This window comes from Polypterus senegalus, chromosome 14 (assembly GCF_016835505.1).
Source record: "Polypterus senegalus isolate Bchr_013 chromosome 14, ASM1683550v1, whole genome shotgun sequence".
In the NCBI taxonomy this organism is placed as follows: Eukaryota; Metazoa; Chordata; class Cladistia; order Polypteriformes; family Polypteridae; genus Polypterus; species Polypterus senegalus.
The window spans coordinates 96057690-96075575 of record NC_053167.1 but is presented as its reverse complement, the minus strand read 5'-3'; the positions used below and the strand labels follow the sequence as shown (position 1 = coordinate 96075575).

At 38.9% G+C, this 17886-nt stretch overlaps 1 protein-coding gene across 2 annotated transcripts in view; it reads right to left on the bottom strand.

Annotated features, from left to right (window-relative positions):
• The window catches only part of st6galnac5a (ST6 (alpha-N-acetyl-neuraminyl-2,3-beta-galactosyl-1,3)-N-acetylgalactosaminide alpha-2,6-sialyltransferase 5a), a 216290-nt gene that overhangs the window by 24548 nt on the left and 173856 nt on the right, over positions 1-17886 (bottom strand). For both annotated transcript variants that reach the window (XM_039735695.1, XM_039735694.1), the window contains exon 3: positions 13468-13877. In XM_039735695.1, coding sequence (XP_039591629.1) covers positions 13468-13877 — 410 coding nt within the window. The remainder of the gene's footprint in view (positions 1-13467; positions 13878-17886) is intronic.

Below are 17886 nucleotides of genomic sequence, written 5' to 3'. Positions count from 1 at the left end.
ACCCAAGACTACATGACATGTCATATGATGGTACAGTACATTAGATGTTGCATCCTGGAGCCATGAGAATGTCTGTTTATATAATAGATAGAGGGAAAAATAAATCTTTGCATAATTTGTATTGCCATGCTCATTACTCCACATTAGAGTTACAAAAGAGAAAACTGAAAAACCAAGTCTTGAGGTCAATGTAGTTTTTGGGACCACCACTGCCAACTACACCAACAGATCACCTTGTAGACATTAACCTATCTCTGAAAGGAAATGGAAAACTTCATGAGAGCATTGAAAAGTGGTTTATTTTGCAATATTCTCATAAAAATGTGTGTTTGGGACGTTGTTAGCATATGACTGGATGACTTGACGTTACATTTGGACTATGCAAAGCGAGTAAGCAGAGAGGTTTGTAGATTTTTTGATATTGTTTACTGTTATACAGTATTGTTCACCATAGAGCCCTATTAAATCAGAAGCTTTGTTATCTACATTCTGCATGAAATATTTTTTTTTCTCAGCCATCACTGTAAACTAAATGGGATAAGTAACATAAAAAATACATCATTTTATTATTTATGTACTATTGCACCTTGGGTCATGCAGATTTGTGAAGTACAACTCAAATGAATGAGAGTCACAAAAGGTTTGCGGAAAGCCTTGCAATTGGTCACCGCTTGTCTGGCTGAAACAAACCCCCCAGATATATTGTTTGTCAGTGAATCTTCAAGGGGGGGGTGCAAACCTCCCTGGATGCTGCTCTCCAAGTGAAATGCCCCCCCAATGCCAGACGATGCTTGGGGAGATGGCACAATGATTGGCCACTATTCTGCGACGATTACCGGTCGTGAAGAAACAATAGGCAAACTTGGGTTCCATGAATACAAAATTTAAGAACCACTAAGCTAAACTCCTCTTTCCCCTTTTTCTTTACAACACAATGTGAACAACCCGTCTCATCTTCTGCAATCCTTAAAATACAATAATTAACAGTGTATTCTTCAATTAAACACAGCCTTTATTCAATTAATCACTTAGTTTTGCCGACATATAGGTGTGGTAGATAGGGGGCGCTCTCGCTCCCTTGAACCCCTGTCCACGACTCCAGACACCAGGTAAAAGTCCTCAGATTGACTTTATTAAATTTCCACAGTGCACAAAGCACACTCTCCACCACTATACTCATAAACTCACAATAATAAATCACAATAAACAATCCTCCAGCTCCCAGACGCGTTGCCACCCTTCCACCCAGCTCAGCTCGCCGTCTGGGAGCTCCCACAGTCCTTTTATACTCCCTGACCCGGAAGTGTTCTCAATCCCCAGTCCATGTGATCCTCAATCACTTCCGGGTCAGGTAAAAGCTCTTCTCTTCAACCCGGAAGTTCGTCGCTCTTCCTATGACGAACTTCCGGGCTGATAGGGCACAAAGAAGTCCTCGGCTCCCTCTTGTGGCCCCCATGGCATCCAGCAGGGCTGTGCATAAAAACCACATTGTCCATAATGCCCTGCTGGTCTTCTGGGGACCTCCATGCTGCAAGGAGGGCTCCACCTGGCGGCTTGGGGGTATTGGCCGGGATAAACGGCCGGCCATCCTTCACAATAGGTAACCAGCACAAAGTGTCCAATGGTCCTGGTGGGCTCTGGTCTAAAGTAGTAAACATGTCTCAGATTAATTCTATTCAGTTCAGTGTATTTTTGTGTAGTGCTCTTCATTGAGTGCAGTCTCAGTACCCCTTGGTCCACCGGGGCATAAAAAGTGCTAATTTGTTTGTCACAGTCCCTTTCTCTGTTCAAGCAGTATTTTCAATGAATGACACAGACAAAGCCTGCTTCAAACATGAAAACATTGTGCACACACTTTTCTTCACCCAGCTGAGTAATGATGTCTCACTCTGAAACAACTTACGAGGAAGGCTAAAATGGAAGGAGCAGATAAGAAACATTGTGGGCCTAAAGAGGGGGAAGAAAAAACAGGGAGCACATTTCATTCATGACAATGGGGCATGTTTAGGGATTCATCATCAGATCTGGATGAGTAAGAAACCATAGTAACCAGATCTTTAAATAAATAATATGTGGAGAAGCTATACGTCTACAAAACAAAACAATCCTTTCCTAATAAGAAAGCATCGAGCACCAGTGACATCTGAAAAATTACTAAATGTTCTCTGCAAGGCATTTTAGATTGGGGGATATCGAAACATACAAGAAATGCAGATATGCACTCAGAAAACAATTTTTCGAAATGTAAATATTGGCCACAGTACAGTATTGTGACAGTTATGATTCACATAAAATACAGATTTACAGATACTTCCATATTACAAACTAAAGCCTAACCCTACCACATTCACATTTTCTCTCATGGATTAACACGATTCTTTCTTCATTCTCTTTGATCCCAAATACTTGCAGCACTTTATGTTTAATCCTTTCATGTTTCTGGTGCAAACATTATTTTAAAATGTATCAATGTCCCAACGCATCCAATCTAGGTGGCACTTCAGGATGTCTTTTAAAATGCTGTAGAGGCTGGCATTTCCACAATCATCTTTAATGTCTCACTGAGTGAATCTGTGACCCACATCTGCTTCATTTGGACAAAATGGACAGTCACAATAACTACAGAACAGTGACACATGCTTCCAATGTAACAAAATGCTTTTAGAGCACTTTTAGGTACTGCAACATGTTAAACCTAAAACTCCATTAGGTTTGGACCACGTTCAGATTATTACGTTTGTTTTACTTACATTATGTGTAATGAACTCAGACGTGGATGTGACCAGATGATATGATAACTGATATTTCTGTTTTGTTTGCAGTTAGTTATTTCTTGCACTCTTTTGTTTCTAACAGATGACCCCTCAATACACCCAGTCCGTGGCTTCACACACAAGTCCATAACATATCTCAATATCATCAGGTCATGTTTGTTCTAAAAGTAGTAATAACCTCATGCTAAGGAGCCTTTTGTTTATGCTGTGCGTGTGATAAACTAAGGCTCTCAAACTGTGTGGATTGTGATCTCTGTTTTTGTGAAACATTCAAAGATGCTTCATTTTAGCACATCATTGTCCATGTCTTGCAGAATAACTAAGAAGAAACAACAGCAGGGTGACAATGATATAATGTGGCTGGGATTTTTCAACTCTTTATTTTTAAAAAGTACCTTTCATCTAATTTTTTTTGTTTTCTGTTTCAAGTACATTTCAAAGGTGTTTCAGTTAAACACATCAAGCTTGAACATTGGCATCTCCTTCAAGCCAGGAATACATCTGGTAACTCTTCTGGTTTTGCCATCAGATCCTGTAGTGAGGTGAAATTGTGCCCCCCATTCAAACCCCCAAATCCCTGCCATCACATGACAAGATGTGCAAAGATTGTAATCCCAAAAGAATACAAACTATTTAATTTATTTGTATTAGGGCGCATATACAGTGTGACGGTCAAAACTGAATTCAGGACTTGGGATGAATCCTGAAATGGACACTGGTGAGTCAAAGCAATGCTGCTTTATCCTGTTTGCTATGTTATTGATCACCTCGTTTCCCTTTGAACCCGCTGCCTTATACTGAATGAAGGGTTTTGATCAGCTCAGCAGGAGCCTTAACATCTCTTCAAACCATATATGTCTTAGATTTAAACAGCCAGCTGTACAGAAATATATATTGTTGGTTTGCATAACAATTTCAAGTCTCACTTTAAACCAGAATAGGGACTTTGATTCTAAATTCTGCCCGAGTATGGTCTTAAATATCCCCTTGATACTCCATGTGCTTCTGTTCTCTACATAGACTGAGACGTTAGCTGTAAAGGATGCAAAATATTGGGGACAAACAGCGTTAGCTGCCCTCAATTAATAAAGCACCACAGTTCTGTCTTCGTTATCCAGCAATCGGTCTGGCCTCCTCTTTTCTCATTTTCTATCCATCGCAGATCTGACCTCATTTATAAGGCTGCTCCACTCTGCTGGCTATTCATTTTCACAACATTAATGAAAGCAAATACAGTGCTCTCATTTATCAGCCTCTGCCCAATACTACACTTGTTAATTAAATTGAAAAGTGTTTGAATACAGAGACCAGATCTGTCGGGGGGAATCTTTGTGATTAGAACATATTTTCTAGGATTACAATGGCATGTCCTTCCAGTGCATGCAGTCCTCCCACTAATACAGAACAGGGCCCTTCGGAGATTCTTATTAGCATTGGTAAGAAAAGATAAGCGTCGTCGTATTGTCTGAGCCCCCGACAAGCAGCACATGAAAATGTCAATCAGTCACAACGTGCTGCCTATAATGTGATTTGCTTTTGCGCTCTATGAGCACTGTAGGGGTAGGCACAGAAATAAAATCAAAGCTACAGTGCAAATGAATGCAACAATCCATACAGGGAACAAGCCATTCCCCCCGGTTATTGCTGGTTTTAATATCTGAGTTGTTGCCATGTATGGCAAATAAATTAGAACTCTCTTTTATATTTCATGAGAGTCTTTTCTGACTACTGACGTGCAGTCAGTTTACTAAACACAATGCCAAGTAAAGCTGACAGTTGCCTTGAGTACTGATCGGGTGCCAAATTCAATGATGAGACTGACGTGTGAGCACAAAGAACAATGCAGGGATATCTCCTTGACCAGAGTTAGGATTTTAAGTAAAATAGTGTCCGAAATTCAAACATATCGACACAAAGTGCATGGAGTTTTTTTGGGTTTTTTTTAACTAAAAGAGTGAGGAGTATAAGGAGGTCACCAATCGCCTCTGCTATTTCACTGAATTGTGAATTGTCACAAAATTGATTTATTGTTTGTTGTTAACACAGACTTGTGTAGTTAATCATTAAGACAAACAGGAGGCTGGCAGGACAGTCGTGTAAGCAATCAGGTGTGGGCTCTGTGCACAGTGACAGTAGCAAAAAAGATCTGCACCTGGCACAATGCATTGCAGGCCTTCGATCAGGCTGAGCAGTGATGAAGTGAGACATTGGCTAATTAAAGGCTGTCATGTGTGAAAGTGTAAGCTGACTGGATAGCCATAATAGATGATAAGCTCTGAAGCAAAATGTACAAAGCCACTGTTCTCTAAAGATAAATCGAACCAAGATGATCAATGTTTTGAGAGTAAAATTCTTCTCCGTGCGTTCCAGAACTGCAAGTCTTTATTGGCCTGTGCTGAAGGTATTCACAGCACCGTGAAGGCAAAACTGGCCTTTCAGTTGCAGCCCACCAGTAAACATTTGTTAATTAAATTATCTGAAGTAGAACAACAATGAAATATCTGAGCTCTCCTTCATTCAGTTTACTTTGTGTATTTCTCATCTCCTCTCTCAGAGAAGGTTCCAATTCACCTCATGTTAAATGATTCAAACCACTTACAACTTCTTCTTGTATATGTAAATTATATAATGAATATGGAGCGTCATTACAGTATAGTGGTTATCAGTGCTGCCTCACAGATTCAGAGACACTGTCATGTAAAGCTTAAACACCACCTCAAATTTGTTACTGAAGAATCTGGGTAGCACCAGATTGTGCCCATATCCCAAAGACATAGTTGTTAGAATCATTGGCGAGTCTTAAAAGGTCCAGTGTAAGACAATGCACCGTGACATGCTTCTATCCCTTCTAGGGTTGATTCCTGCCTTGTTCCCCATGTTTTTGTGCTTCCAGCTCCCCACAACCCTGAATTGGAATAAACTAAATAGACAATGGATGGATAAATAATTATAATAATGTAACTGTTCTGAATTGTGCCTCATTCTGCGTTTCACCCTTTTGCCGTTCTATGCTTTTCCTTGTCCCTTTATGTTATAATTATAAATGATTACCCATTTATTGCACATCCAAAAGTGTCAGGGCTCAGACATGCATTGGGTATCTCAGATGTTGCAGAAATTTGGGGTACAGTCACCTGAATTAATTATAAAGGATCTCAGTTTACTGTAGTGGTGCTTCCACTAGACCAGGGCTATTCAATTATAATTTAAGTTGGGCCAGATTTTCAAACCAAGAAATTTAGCTGGGCCGGACATTTTCAGCAGCAGTTAATGACAAATTTTAAATCAACACGAATGTATTTAAAAAACTAGTATTGTTTATTCATTATTTCCCTTTTACATTTGGTCACAAATCAAATGTACGTTTTTATTGTATACCAGTAAGAATAAGAGCAGCTCACTACTCAAAATGGATGCACTCAGAATCGAACCAGCGACCTTTTGATTGCCAGTCAGTGTGATGATGCGGGTTTGGCTCCACGCACCCATCAACCCAACACTGTCGGTAATGTCACCGATGAGCTAAACAGTGAGACAACATTTGAGCAAGGGGATGGTAAAAAGTGCAAAAGTGCTTTTATTCACAACAATCAACAAAACAATCAAAGTGTTCAATAAATAGTGCAGTGATCCAAACTTCTTCATTAAATAAATAGTTCAATAAATAAATAATCCATTAAAAGAAAAACCTCCGTTTCCTCCTTTCTTTCTTTCCTGTTCGTTTGTTCTTTTTCTTCCTGTTCGTTCATTATAGCGAGGGGTCATAGCAGCTGTAGCACATTAGCCACGGGAACAATCACGGATGTGGGCAGTCCCTCACCTGTGCACTCGGTGAGAAACGCCCACACCACTGATTGCCCCGTGGCTTGCTATGGCCCAACGCTCCCTCGCTAAGCCGCCGCGAGAGCGGTTATTATTTATTTAAAACCTGGCCTTGCTAAATGAGCTGTGAACCCATAACACCACAGTCAGCAGTTCTTACCACTGTGTCAACAAAGCTATTATGGCAGTGTTGTACCCTAAACCAATTTCTTTTTCTACGGTAATATTCTTGAGTAAAAGTGCACTTGTTTTGCTATATTTGTACCTGTTGTGAAATTGTTTATTTGATATTTGGACTTCAGTCTTCACACATTATACCCTTCATGTGTACATTTTGTCAATTATTACTAAAATATGAAAAACGTTTTCTTTTAGCCATGTGTTCAATTATTCCTGCCTTGCAGTTCATCCTACAATTTACACAGATCATTGTAGACATGGAACACACATGAAATGTATGCATTCCAAATGACGATATTTTATTTACCCTATACAACTCCAGGCACCACACGCGCATATAAGGAGCCTTGACTTGAGCTGAGAGAACTTTTTGCCCGAGATGATCTCCGGCGGTGGGGGGATGGGATAGCTTGCTGCTTGTGCTGATAGACACATTTATAAAATAAAAGATGCTGATGGAGATTTGCAAATGGATTTAAGGTGGGCCGGGATTACGAGTTTTTTCGTTGGCTTTAGGAATTCTAGTGTTAAATGGGTGGTCATGACAGGCAAGGGTTTTTTTCTTTTTTTCATAGAACTATTTCATTCACACAGCTTTAATCAGAGGTTAAATTTAAGTTCCATGACAAGGCCTTTCCTGTTGAAATTGTTTAAATGCCCCCCCAGAAGAAAACTACCTCAGTAAATGCAAGGAACCACGTATGACATGACAGTAGATTAGTACATTTATTTTAATAATTTGTCTTTAAAATGTCTTTGTGCAGAGTTCTTGGGTGTAAAGTAATACATTATCTTCTTATATAATATGGTACCGTGGTTGTCCGTTTTTCTGTCCAGGATTTTAAATCACCTGTAGCTCGCAAACTGTTTGACCTATTGACGTGGGATTTGCTACACATATACTACGTGATGTCTGCTTTCCACTTTCGGGGTGATGATTGACCTCCAACCCAGGTCAAAATTAAATAACCTGTAGCCTGAAATCTGGTACACATATACTACTCTGAAACTCTGCACTATAGCTTTATTTTAAAAACAAAGAGTTTTGTAATTATTACTCTTTTTATTTTTATTTTATTTTATTTAGAATCAACTCTTGGCAGCGGGCAAGTCAAGTATCATGCAGTGCGCTGTTACAGGTTAATTATAATTATTGGTAGTGTTGTTTTTTTAATAAATCTTATTTTCCCTGTTTATTTGTTGAAGAGCTCCTGTTGAAGAATTTATTGCCAAAATGACTGAATTAACAACTAAAAAACTGTCCGCCATCAATCACAGAGCATCCTGATAAAACGACTTTAATAAACCTTCAACCTTAAAATGCAGACTTCATCACATCTGTGTGTGACGAAACAGCGGGCAGGCAACTGCTAGGGCCAGCATTTTGCATGGAGTAAGGTTTAATCAAAAAAGAAACAGCATGCAAAAATGTGCAAACACAAGGTGACTGGGACAATCATACCTTATTGTGCTGCACCAAATCAGAACGACAACTGAATTCCACAGAGCACAGATATATTCATAACAGGGGACCTATGTGATGGGCAGATGAATTTCGAATGTTCTGCATGGCTACCTTTTGTTCTGATGACCGGTTGCATCATATTCATCCGTTTATTTATTATTCCGGCACAAGCGTAACCAGCCTGTCGCTGAAATTCACAGCCATCCCCTCAGCAGCACCATGTATTTAGAAATATTTTCCCGTGCACGTCTCCAAGTCTGACGTCACTTTCGCCGGGACTTCATCGCACCCAGTGCGGGATATAAACTAGCCTTTATACTGTTCAGATATATGCAAGGTGGAGCCTGTACTGACACATTGTTAACAGCACATCCGCTTAACGATATAATTAGTTTAAAGTTTCGATGATTTCATTCACAACTGACAAACTAAGTAGAAATGATAACCGCCAAAGCTTATTTTTGGTTTCATTTTAGTTGTAGTCTGTCAGGACCACGGACTGGGCCACTTGGAGGTTGCTTCTGGGCCGCATGTGGCCTGTGGGCCGCCATTTGAATTGCCCTGCACTAGACCCTTCTTTTTCATAATAGGTTCATGGAAATTCATTAAAAAATCTCTTTGTTAGTTTGGCTTTTTGGAATTCTTCACTTTTGCTTGTTTAACGATTTAAGTAACAGTTTGGTTTAGTGTTTTGGTCTTGGTATAGTAACAGTTTAGTATTTAATAATTTACCATAGTTTAAAGATTTTTGGTGTTCATCTTTCATTTGGTTTGTTGTAGTTTGTGTTTGAGATTTCAATTTTAGCTGTTACATTGGGGGTTTCTTTCGTTCTCCATCTTGTTCTTATTGTAGTCTTTGACTAACTCACAGAGTACCAGGAGTCTGAAGTGGGGTTGAGTTTGTAATCTAGAAACTAACCAAATTTTTTGTCAAGGCCAAAACACTAATCAAAATTCCAAGTTATTAGTCAGAAGGAGAATTCAGATACACCAGGAATAACACACTCGAAGCGGTTTATGACTGACCTTTACACCATCACTTTTGATGACGTAACAAGTAGCCTACACCTGAGTGTCTCTGAGTAAGATCTCCATGGAAGCATACTGATGCATATGGCGGCACCAAAAAGAAAACAAAAATGCTGTCGTGACAAAAGGCAAAAATGTTTCAACCTTTAATGGACACAATCGAAAGAAAAACTAACATTATATTTGGATTCCTTTGAGCTAAAAAAAAAAATCCTAACTAAATGCATACTTTATCATAAAGAGTTCAGGGAATCCTATGAAAAATTCAAGAAAACAATCACAGCACTTTGCTTGTTTTCATTTACATTTATCTATCTTGCTTATTTTCTTTATTTCAGTTTAAAGTGCCTTTTCAACTTTGGCTCAGCATAACAATTACAAGCCTCCAGCCACCCTTGCCAAGAATTGTTCTCAACTTTATAATAGAGCCGACTATACAGTAGCAACAAAGTTGACACCAAGAAATACAAAAACAAGCAACACATGTCACAAAAGACCCTGACTGTCTCATTACATCTTGATTCACTAACACAATGTCTGACTTGTATCTCAGAATGGATGAATAGTAACTTTCTCAAGTTAAATAAAGAGAAAACTGAAATCTTAGTGATCAGCAATAATGGACACAATGAGGCTATTAGAAATAAACTGGATAAACTAGGATTAAAAGTCAAGACGGATAAAAAGCTTAGGGGTGATTGTTGACTGTAATCTGAATTTTAAATCACATATTAATCAGATCATTAGGGCAGCATTTTTCCACTTAAGAAACATAAGTAAAGTTAGACTTCTTATGTCACTGAAAGATGCTGAGAAATTAGTTCACGCGTTTGTTTTCAGTCGACTAGATTACTGTAACGCACTCCTCTCAGGACTACCCAAAAAAGACATAAATCGTTTGCAACTACTGCAGAATGCAGCTGCTAGAATCCTAATTAGGAAAAGAAAATCCGAACACATTTCTCCAGTTTTAATGTCACTACACTGGTTACCTGTGTCATTCAGAATTGACTTTAAAATTCTGCTTATGGTTTATAAAGCCTTAAATAATCTCACCCCATCGTATATATCGGAATGTCTGACACCTTATATTCCAAATCGTAACCTCAGATTCTCAAATGAGTGTCTCCTTAGAATTCCAAGAACAAAACTTAAAAGAAGTGGTGAGGCGGCCTTCTGCTGCTATGCACCTAAAATCTGGAATAGCCTGCCAATAGGAATTTGCCAGGCTGATACAGTAGAGCAATTTAAAACACTGCTGAAAACACATTACTTTAACATGGCCTTTCTATAACTTCAATTGAACTTAATTTAACTTAATCCTGATACTCTATATGTTCAATTCATCATAATAACTATTCATGGTGGCTCTAAAATCGGTACTGACCCCTACTCTCTTTTCTGTTTCTTTGTCCGGTTTCTTTGTGGTGGTGGCCTGCGCCACCGCTACCTACTCAAAGCTTCATGATGCTCCAACAATGATGGACTGATTAAAAGCCAGAAGTCTACGTGACCATCATCATCATCAAGCCCTTCCGTGAGAACCCTAAATCCAAAGAGGACTGTTTCATTTATGTTAGGTAGAATGCCCAGAGGGGACTGGGCGGTCTCATGGTCTGGAATCCCTACAGATTTTATTTTTTCTCCAGCCGTCTGGAGTTTTTTTTGTTTTTTCTGTCCCCCCTGGCCATTGAACCTTACTCTTATTCGATGTTAATTAATGTTGATTTATTTTGTTTTATAATTGTGTCTTTCATTTTTCTATTCTTTAATATGTAAAGCACTTTGAGCTACTGTTTGTATGAAAATGTGCTATATAAATAAATGTTGTTGTTGTTGTTATTACAGTCTTTAAATATCTGATGCACTACATAACCCTGACTTTAGTAACTGGCTATATGTTATTTTGCTGTTGTGTTGTGCAGGAAATGTAAACCGCAAACACATACCGGACTTTTTTATTCACTTCCCTGTTACAGAGAAAACAAACTGGAGTAAGAGATCCAACTACTGGCAATGCAAAGCAGATTGATTAAATAAAGACAGACAGACAGACAGACACCCTCTACAAATAAACTACTAGACCATTAAGTTTAGTTTGGTGAACTTTTTTAATGATTAACATTAATCTGCAGTAATTTATTGGTGTTTTTTTGCAGGTTAAATAGACAAACATATGACTTTGGTGATGTGAAAAAACAACAAAAAAAACTACACCTGCCAAAATCATATCATCTTATTTATTTACATTCTTTTCTACACTGGCATATGAATTTTAAATGTTACCAGGCTCAACCTTAATTCAATTTCTGTGTCAGAATTTATTTTTAATGTCCATATTCCATGCCCACTTTCAATCAGATGAATATTATTGTCCCCAGAGGTGAAAGATAAGTCTGTGCTTCCTCAGCCCTGCTTTCTCTAGAGCAGCTATTCTTCCGTGCAGCCCTCTGAGTATGGAACTCCATGACCTCAGTTTTAACAGCTACAGCTAAGGAGGACTCTCTGAACATTTATCACAAAAGAGGTAGAGTTCTACATATTCATCCACTCCTACACAAACTATCACTTGGCATTAATTCACAGTTTTTTAGGTGGCTTGCATAAGGCAATAAGTGACACCTTACTGAGTGTTAAAGGAATACTCCACACTAAATCATATTTTTCTGTGGGTTACTGACCCCAATATAATTGGTAGTGACAGTTGAGAAAAAAATGACATCTCATATTTTCATGCAGAACAGAGATAAAGTTTCTAATACACTATAAGTCAATGGTGACCAACACTGGATAACAGCAAACATTCATGAAAACATCTCACATTGCTGAAGTCATCCAGTCATATGCTTACAACGTCCCACACACAGGTATCTTTACAAAATTTTTTCAAATAAATCATTTCCAGAAAACGCTCTCATGAACTAAAATGGATGTGTTCAGACACAAATGAGCATTTGAATTTAAGACCTACCTCCTGGCATTTATTGGTCACCTGCAAGAAAACTGGAAATTACCGATTTTTCTGAGCCACTATTACAAACAACACAGGGTAACATAAAAACAATTTTTAGGTAAAGTATTCCTGTAATGGAGCTGTGCGTTAACAAATGTCTCCAAGCATCATTGAACTAAAGCACTGTTGTAAAGAGGACTGGGCAAAATTTTTTTCATTACAATGTGACAGTGGTGATTTCATGAAAATGATTTGTTCACATTGTTTCTTCTACAGATGGCTGTATGAGTTGATGAATCATTTAAAAATTTACTCCGGGTTTCCGCATGTCAGCTTTTTTTTGGTTAAATAAATACTAACAATTCAAATCTGTTGCTGCGTTTTTTTTTTTGTCAGCTCCGGATAAATCTGGTTTTGGGATTTTGTGAGGGCACATGGATTGTTAGGTATGGTCTGCAGTTTAGAACAATACCGCCAAATGGGGGCACTTACTTTTTCACATTTATCTGTATACCATACATTGTAAAGCATTCATTTTACATAACAGTAGTACAATTGAGTCAAGTGTCATTATGTAAGGCAAAGGCACCTTTAGGCCCAACACCTGAACTCGCTGCTCTCAATTAATGTGTAAAACATAGTATACTTTTAGAATGCTTTACACAAATCTTTAAAAGTGAAAAAAATGGAATGTTTCCAATTTAACTATCAAAAAGGGGCACTAATATGCTCACATCTCGTCTACTGGCCCAACTCTCAAATAGGCCAAAAGCACCAATTATGAATTTCTCCTCCAAATCTTTCTCACTCTGGGACTCCTGCAGCACATTTTCTAAAGCTTTGGCCATCCAGCACTACACAAAGAAGGACACACTGAAGGTTTGCTTTTTTGTATTAATTTAATTTCACATGATCTGAAGTTAAGCTGTGTTGATGCCTGACTTATGAGTGCATAGGTGTTTTTTGTGGAAAGAGGATTACAGCACAGTGAAGGGAATGAAGAAGATTAAAGGGCAGCCTTCTTATCTCTGCTACGTGTCCTCTAGTATGAGCAGATATCAGAATGGCAGCACTAATACGCAGTGTCTGCCGGAAAGAAGATGATCCTGAGTAAGTGACTTGAGTTCACCAGCACTGCAAGACTGTCTGAATTCAATATCCACGGTCAATGCTCTCTGAATGATTTTAAAGGGATTAGGGTCATTTTAATAGAAAGTGGAAAAACAAAAACAGCAATTCTCTACCTGTCTTTTCCGGTTTCCCTTTTGAAAAGTTCATCAAACTGCTGCATCTTCTGTCGTGAAATAATGTAGACCTTCAGCTTTGGCAGCACCTGGTTCATCACTCGCAGGTTGTTATACACCAGCCCTTTCCCATCCCTCCTCATGTAATTGTTTGGACCCCAGAAAATGAAAACGGTGTCCTGGCTCACGTTTAGGAGCTCGCTGCGGTTCCGCAAAATTCGCTTCATACTGGAATGAGCGATGACGCGAAGGCTCGTCTTCTGTCCCACGTCCTTCCAGTAGCTCTTGGTGGGGGCATCGTTCATCCGGATGACACACTCGGTCTGATCTATCTCTTTCCCACGCTTGCTGCTAATAAGATGCCCCGAGCTTGTCACAAGGGCACAGCTGGAACAATGCATTTTCAGGGGCTGCAAAGAAAGAAATGTTCATCTTAGCCAAGAGTCAAAACCATTTCAGGTTATACAGCAAGTGTAGAAACTAGAAAACTCCAAAAACATCAACAAGAAAGATCATGTGTCTCTACCTCATGATGTATTATAACATGAAGTAATGGAGAAAAAAGGAGGCCATCTATATAAACGATAAAGTGATTAAGTGATCACCACTCACCAACCAACATAAATAAACTGTGTCTATCTGAAAATTAACAACAGACCTGTTCTAATTTCCAGTGCTGCGCACCTTTGTACTTTACACCATTCAGTATATCTGCAGCTTCATATCTGACCCCTGGCAAAGAGATATGATGGTTACCGTGCCGTGCAGTGCTTTGTATCAAGCTTAGTATTAAAATAAACACAGACAGGTCCATCCAGCCGTCTGGAGTTTTTTTTTTTGTTTTTTCTGTCCAACCTGGCCATCGGACCATACTCTTATTCTATGTTAATTAATGTTGACTTATTTTATTTTTTCTTACTGTGTCTTTTATTTTTCTATTCGCACTTTGAGCTACTTTATGTATGAAAATGTACTATATAAATAAATGTTGTTGTTGTTGTTGTTATCTTACCATCTGCAGTACCTGCTTAATGCATTTTAGGCTTGCAGAGTGGAGGCCTAACCCTTTAGTTCAGAAAGTCAGAAATACATTCTGGACCACCGCTTGTCCACCTCACTATTATGGGGCTGGTTTAGGCTTGCTGGTTAACCAAACCTGTACATAACTAAGGTGATATAGGAAAACTGGAGTGAATCCCACAAGACTCTGTAGGAATACTCAGAAGGTGATTACGCTGGGATTGGAATCTAGTCTGTGTTGAGGTGACAGCATTAACCACTTCACCACTACAGATAGTTAGAGAGGCTGTGGCCTTAAATTAAATGATTTGATCATTAGATAAGATCACTAATGTCCTTCAGTGGGTCCACACCTATGCTAGCTCTTACGTAGAGTGCACTGCAGTAAGGCAGTCTTAGCTCTTAAATTGCTGTTTAGTAAGCACATACTAGACTCTTCGACTATTATAAAAATTATTACACTTTCTGCAAGATAGTCTGCTGACGTTTGCTAAATCCAGCCACGCTTTGCTCAGTGACTTATCATGCACACATTACACATACACCAAGTGGTTACCTGTTGTTTGACATGCAAATAATTAATTACGTGGAGGAAGGATAAAACATCTAAAGATGGAATTCCCACAAGTTTGACTCACACAAAAATAGCTGACAGTCAAACAGAAGACGTTTAAGACAAGCTCCCCAGTGTGCAGACACGTACTCTAGCATTGCCATGCTGCTAGTCTTGGACAGAGAAAGTCACACCAGACATAGTGAAATCTTTAGGGTTCAACACTAAACTGTTGGATCTGATTCTTATCATAATGTCATTCACATACAGTACTTCTTAAATTGTGAGATGCCCCTAGTGACATCGGGCAGCCTGTTGGCCTCAGTCAGGGGTTTCCAAGTTCAGTCCTAGAGGACCACTAGCACCTGTAAGTTTTTGTTCCTCCAATCCAAGTGTTTTTAATTAGAAGTCAGTCCATTCCAATAGCAGAACTTGTTACCTAATTTTATGGCTTGTTAGTGTTTTTATTCTTCCTCATCAGGTCATTTGTATATCGTAGATGTTTACTTTCAAATGAGATTTCTTTCCAATCAATTTATTAAAATGAAAATATCATGACAAACTCACATGGGAGACCAGGTTAGATGGTGCACTGCTGGCTCCTTTGTCATCTGCATCTCATTGTTAACTGACAGCTGGCTAAGACACAATATAAAACATAAAATGTTGCTACTGAGGACAATATATTGTTGCTACTGAGGACAATATATATAGACTCACCCCCTGACACAAATGCACCAACTCAAGTCCGGGTTCAAACAAGCACTAACTTCTATTTTCTGATACATGCAGTATTTCAGACAGGCTTCTTCAATCCACAATAGTGCTATTCCGTTTTGTTTCTCACTCTTCCGCTTCCCTAGGTGAGCTTTATCCTCCTTCTCGACTCTAACTTCCCTGGATGTAGAAGAGTGGCTTCTTTTATGCCGGACTTGGGAGTACTTCCAGTGCCTCTAAATATGGAACCCAGGAGGCACTTTTGGCCCAGTGGAAACATCTTAAAGCAGGGAAGCCTACTGCCTGCAGCTTTTCATGGTGGTTATCAAGAAACATTGCAGGGCTGCCTATTGGGATTACAACTTCCATGCAGCCCTGCAGGTATTCAGATGGGACATCCGCCAGAACAATGCTGCCATCCTTCCATCAATCCATTATAGTATTCCAATCAAAAAAAAGGGAATGCCCACCATTCCATCTATGAGAACTATCCATTATGAGTGCAGCTGTGGCGCAAACTCAGCAGGACAGGCTGGAACAAATGGTAGCTTGTTTTGTGCTGGAACAAATGGTAGCTTGTTTTGTGAACATACAATGTGCTTGGGGTGAATGACAAGTGAGGTGCATGAAAGCACCAAAAAATGTAAAAGTGCATGCACGCACCATCTTAGCATGTGCAAGTCACACTTGTATAAGCTTCTACATCTTCCGTAGAATTTACACCAACTTGCATGGTTGTGGTTGAGCATGAGCAGAGCGGACTGCTCCTTACATACATATACACACATGTCTTTCATAGTAAGAACTGAGGTGCATGCAAGCACCATCTGGTGGCTGTGATTGAGCATGAGCAGATGAACAGATTTGAAACAAAAAAACAGATGCAATAATCCTCTCTCAAAATGACTCTGAGGCACAGAAATAGTCCTTCTCCTTCAGACAGGTTCATTATAATTAACACCTGCTTCCTGCCAGTGGGATGAATTTATAACAACCATCCTGCAAGGATGGAGGCTTTGGATCTCGGACAGAGGTGTGGTCACTGAGCCATGGGCATTTGCAATTCAGAGCCGCTGGCAAAAGGACACTGTTAAAGATAATGCCCCCCTCTTGTCCTGGAGTGGAATGGCTTACCTGAACAGAGCCTTGAAAGTGTCTCCTAAGTGCACGTGTAACGATATATCTATTAAAATTTTCTTGAGCAATACTTGCTCCTTCAGCATTTAGCAGCCTCTAATTAGGAAGGCCATTAGAAGTGTAACTTTTTCTTTTTAAGCATTCATGAACTCAGCAGAAGTTATGCCTCTTCCAATATCAATTGGCCATATCTCAATGATAATGTCAAAAGGCTTGATATTGTAATGATTTCTGTTAATCAGTGCAAATGCTCAGTTTTACTGTGTTTTTAAAGAAATTTGTCTATGAATATAAATGGTGAATGTTTTCATCACTTACTGTTATAGTAAATATGTACAGCACCTTCGAGACAGTACTCAGTGATGAGTTCTATATATAAATAAACAGAATAGAAGGTGATTTAGTGTATAATGATGCAAAACTATACAATATAGAAGCAGCACGCAGTATACTCCCCTTTCAAGACAGCGTCTCTTCCGATGGGATGTAAATGGTTGTGAAATTCTCTAGCACTCACATTAAATCAAAGACACCTACACAAGTGCAACGGATTTCTGTTATACTCACTCATGCAGTCTAGAACCAACTCACATACACTATTACATGTTTAACATGACTTTGTTCCACAATAGAAACAATTAATTATTCACCATGTACTTAAGTCGATTATCATTTCAGTTTTATAATATCATGAAACTTTCTAGTTTTTCTTAGGGTTTTTTTCCAGAAGGTTTAAGAAACTGAGAGCATAACTGAATAAGTGGAAAGAAGGGTAAGCTGATTTTTTTTTTTTATTAAATAGTACGGAGTTGTGTGTTTAAATACATGTTTATCAATGCGCATGTTGGTCAGACATGCAACTGAAAATGTCACTATATACGTGACAATACTAGTATTACTACTATACTCATTCTACCTGTGCTAAATATGCCTAGCACATCAACAGCAGACGTTCTAATCCAAATATTGCCCTGGTAGGATCACTGGTGTCT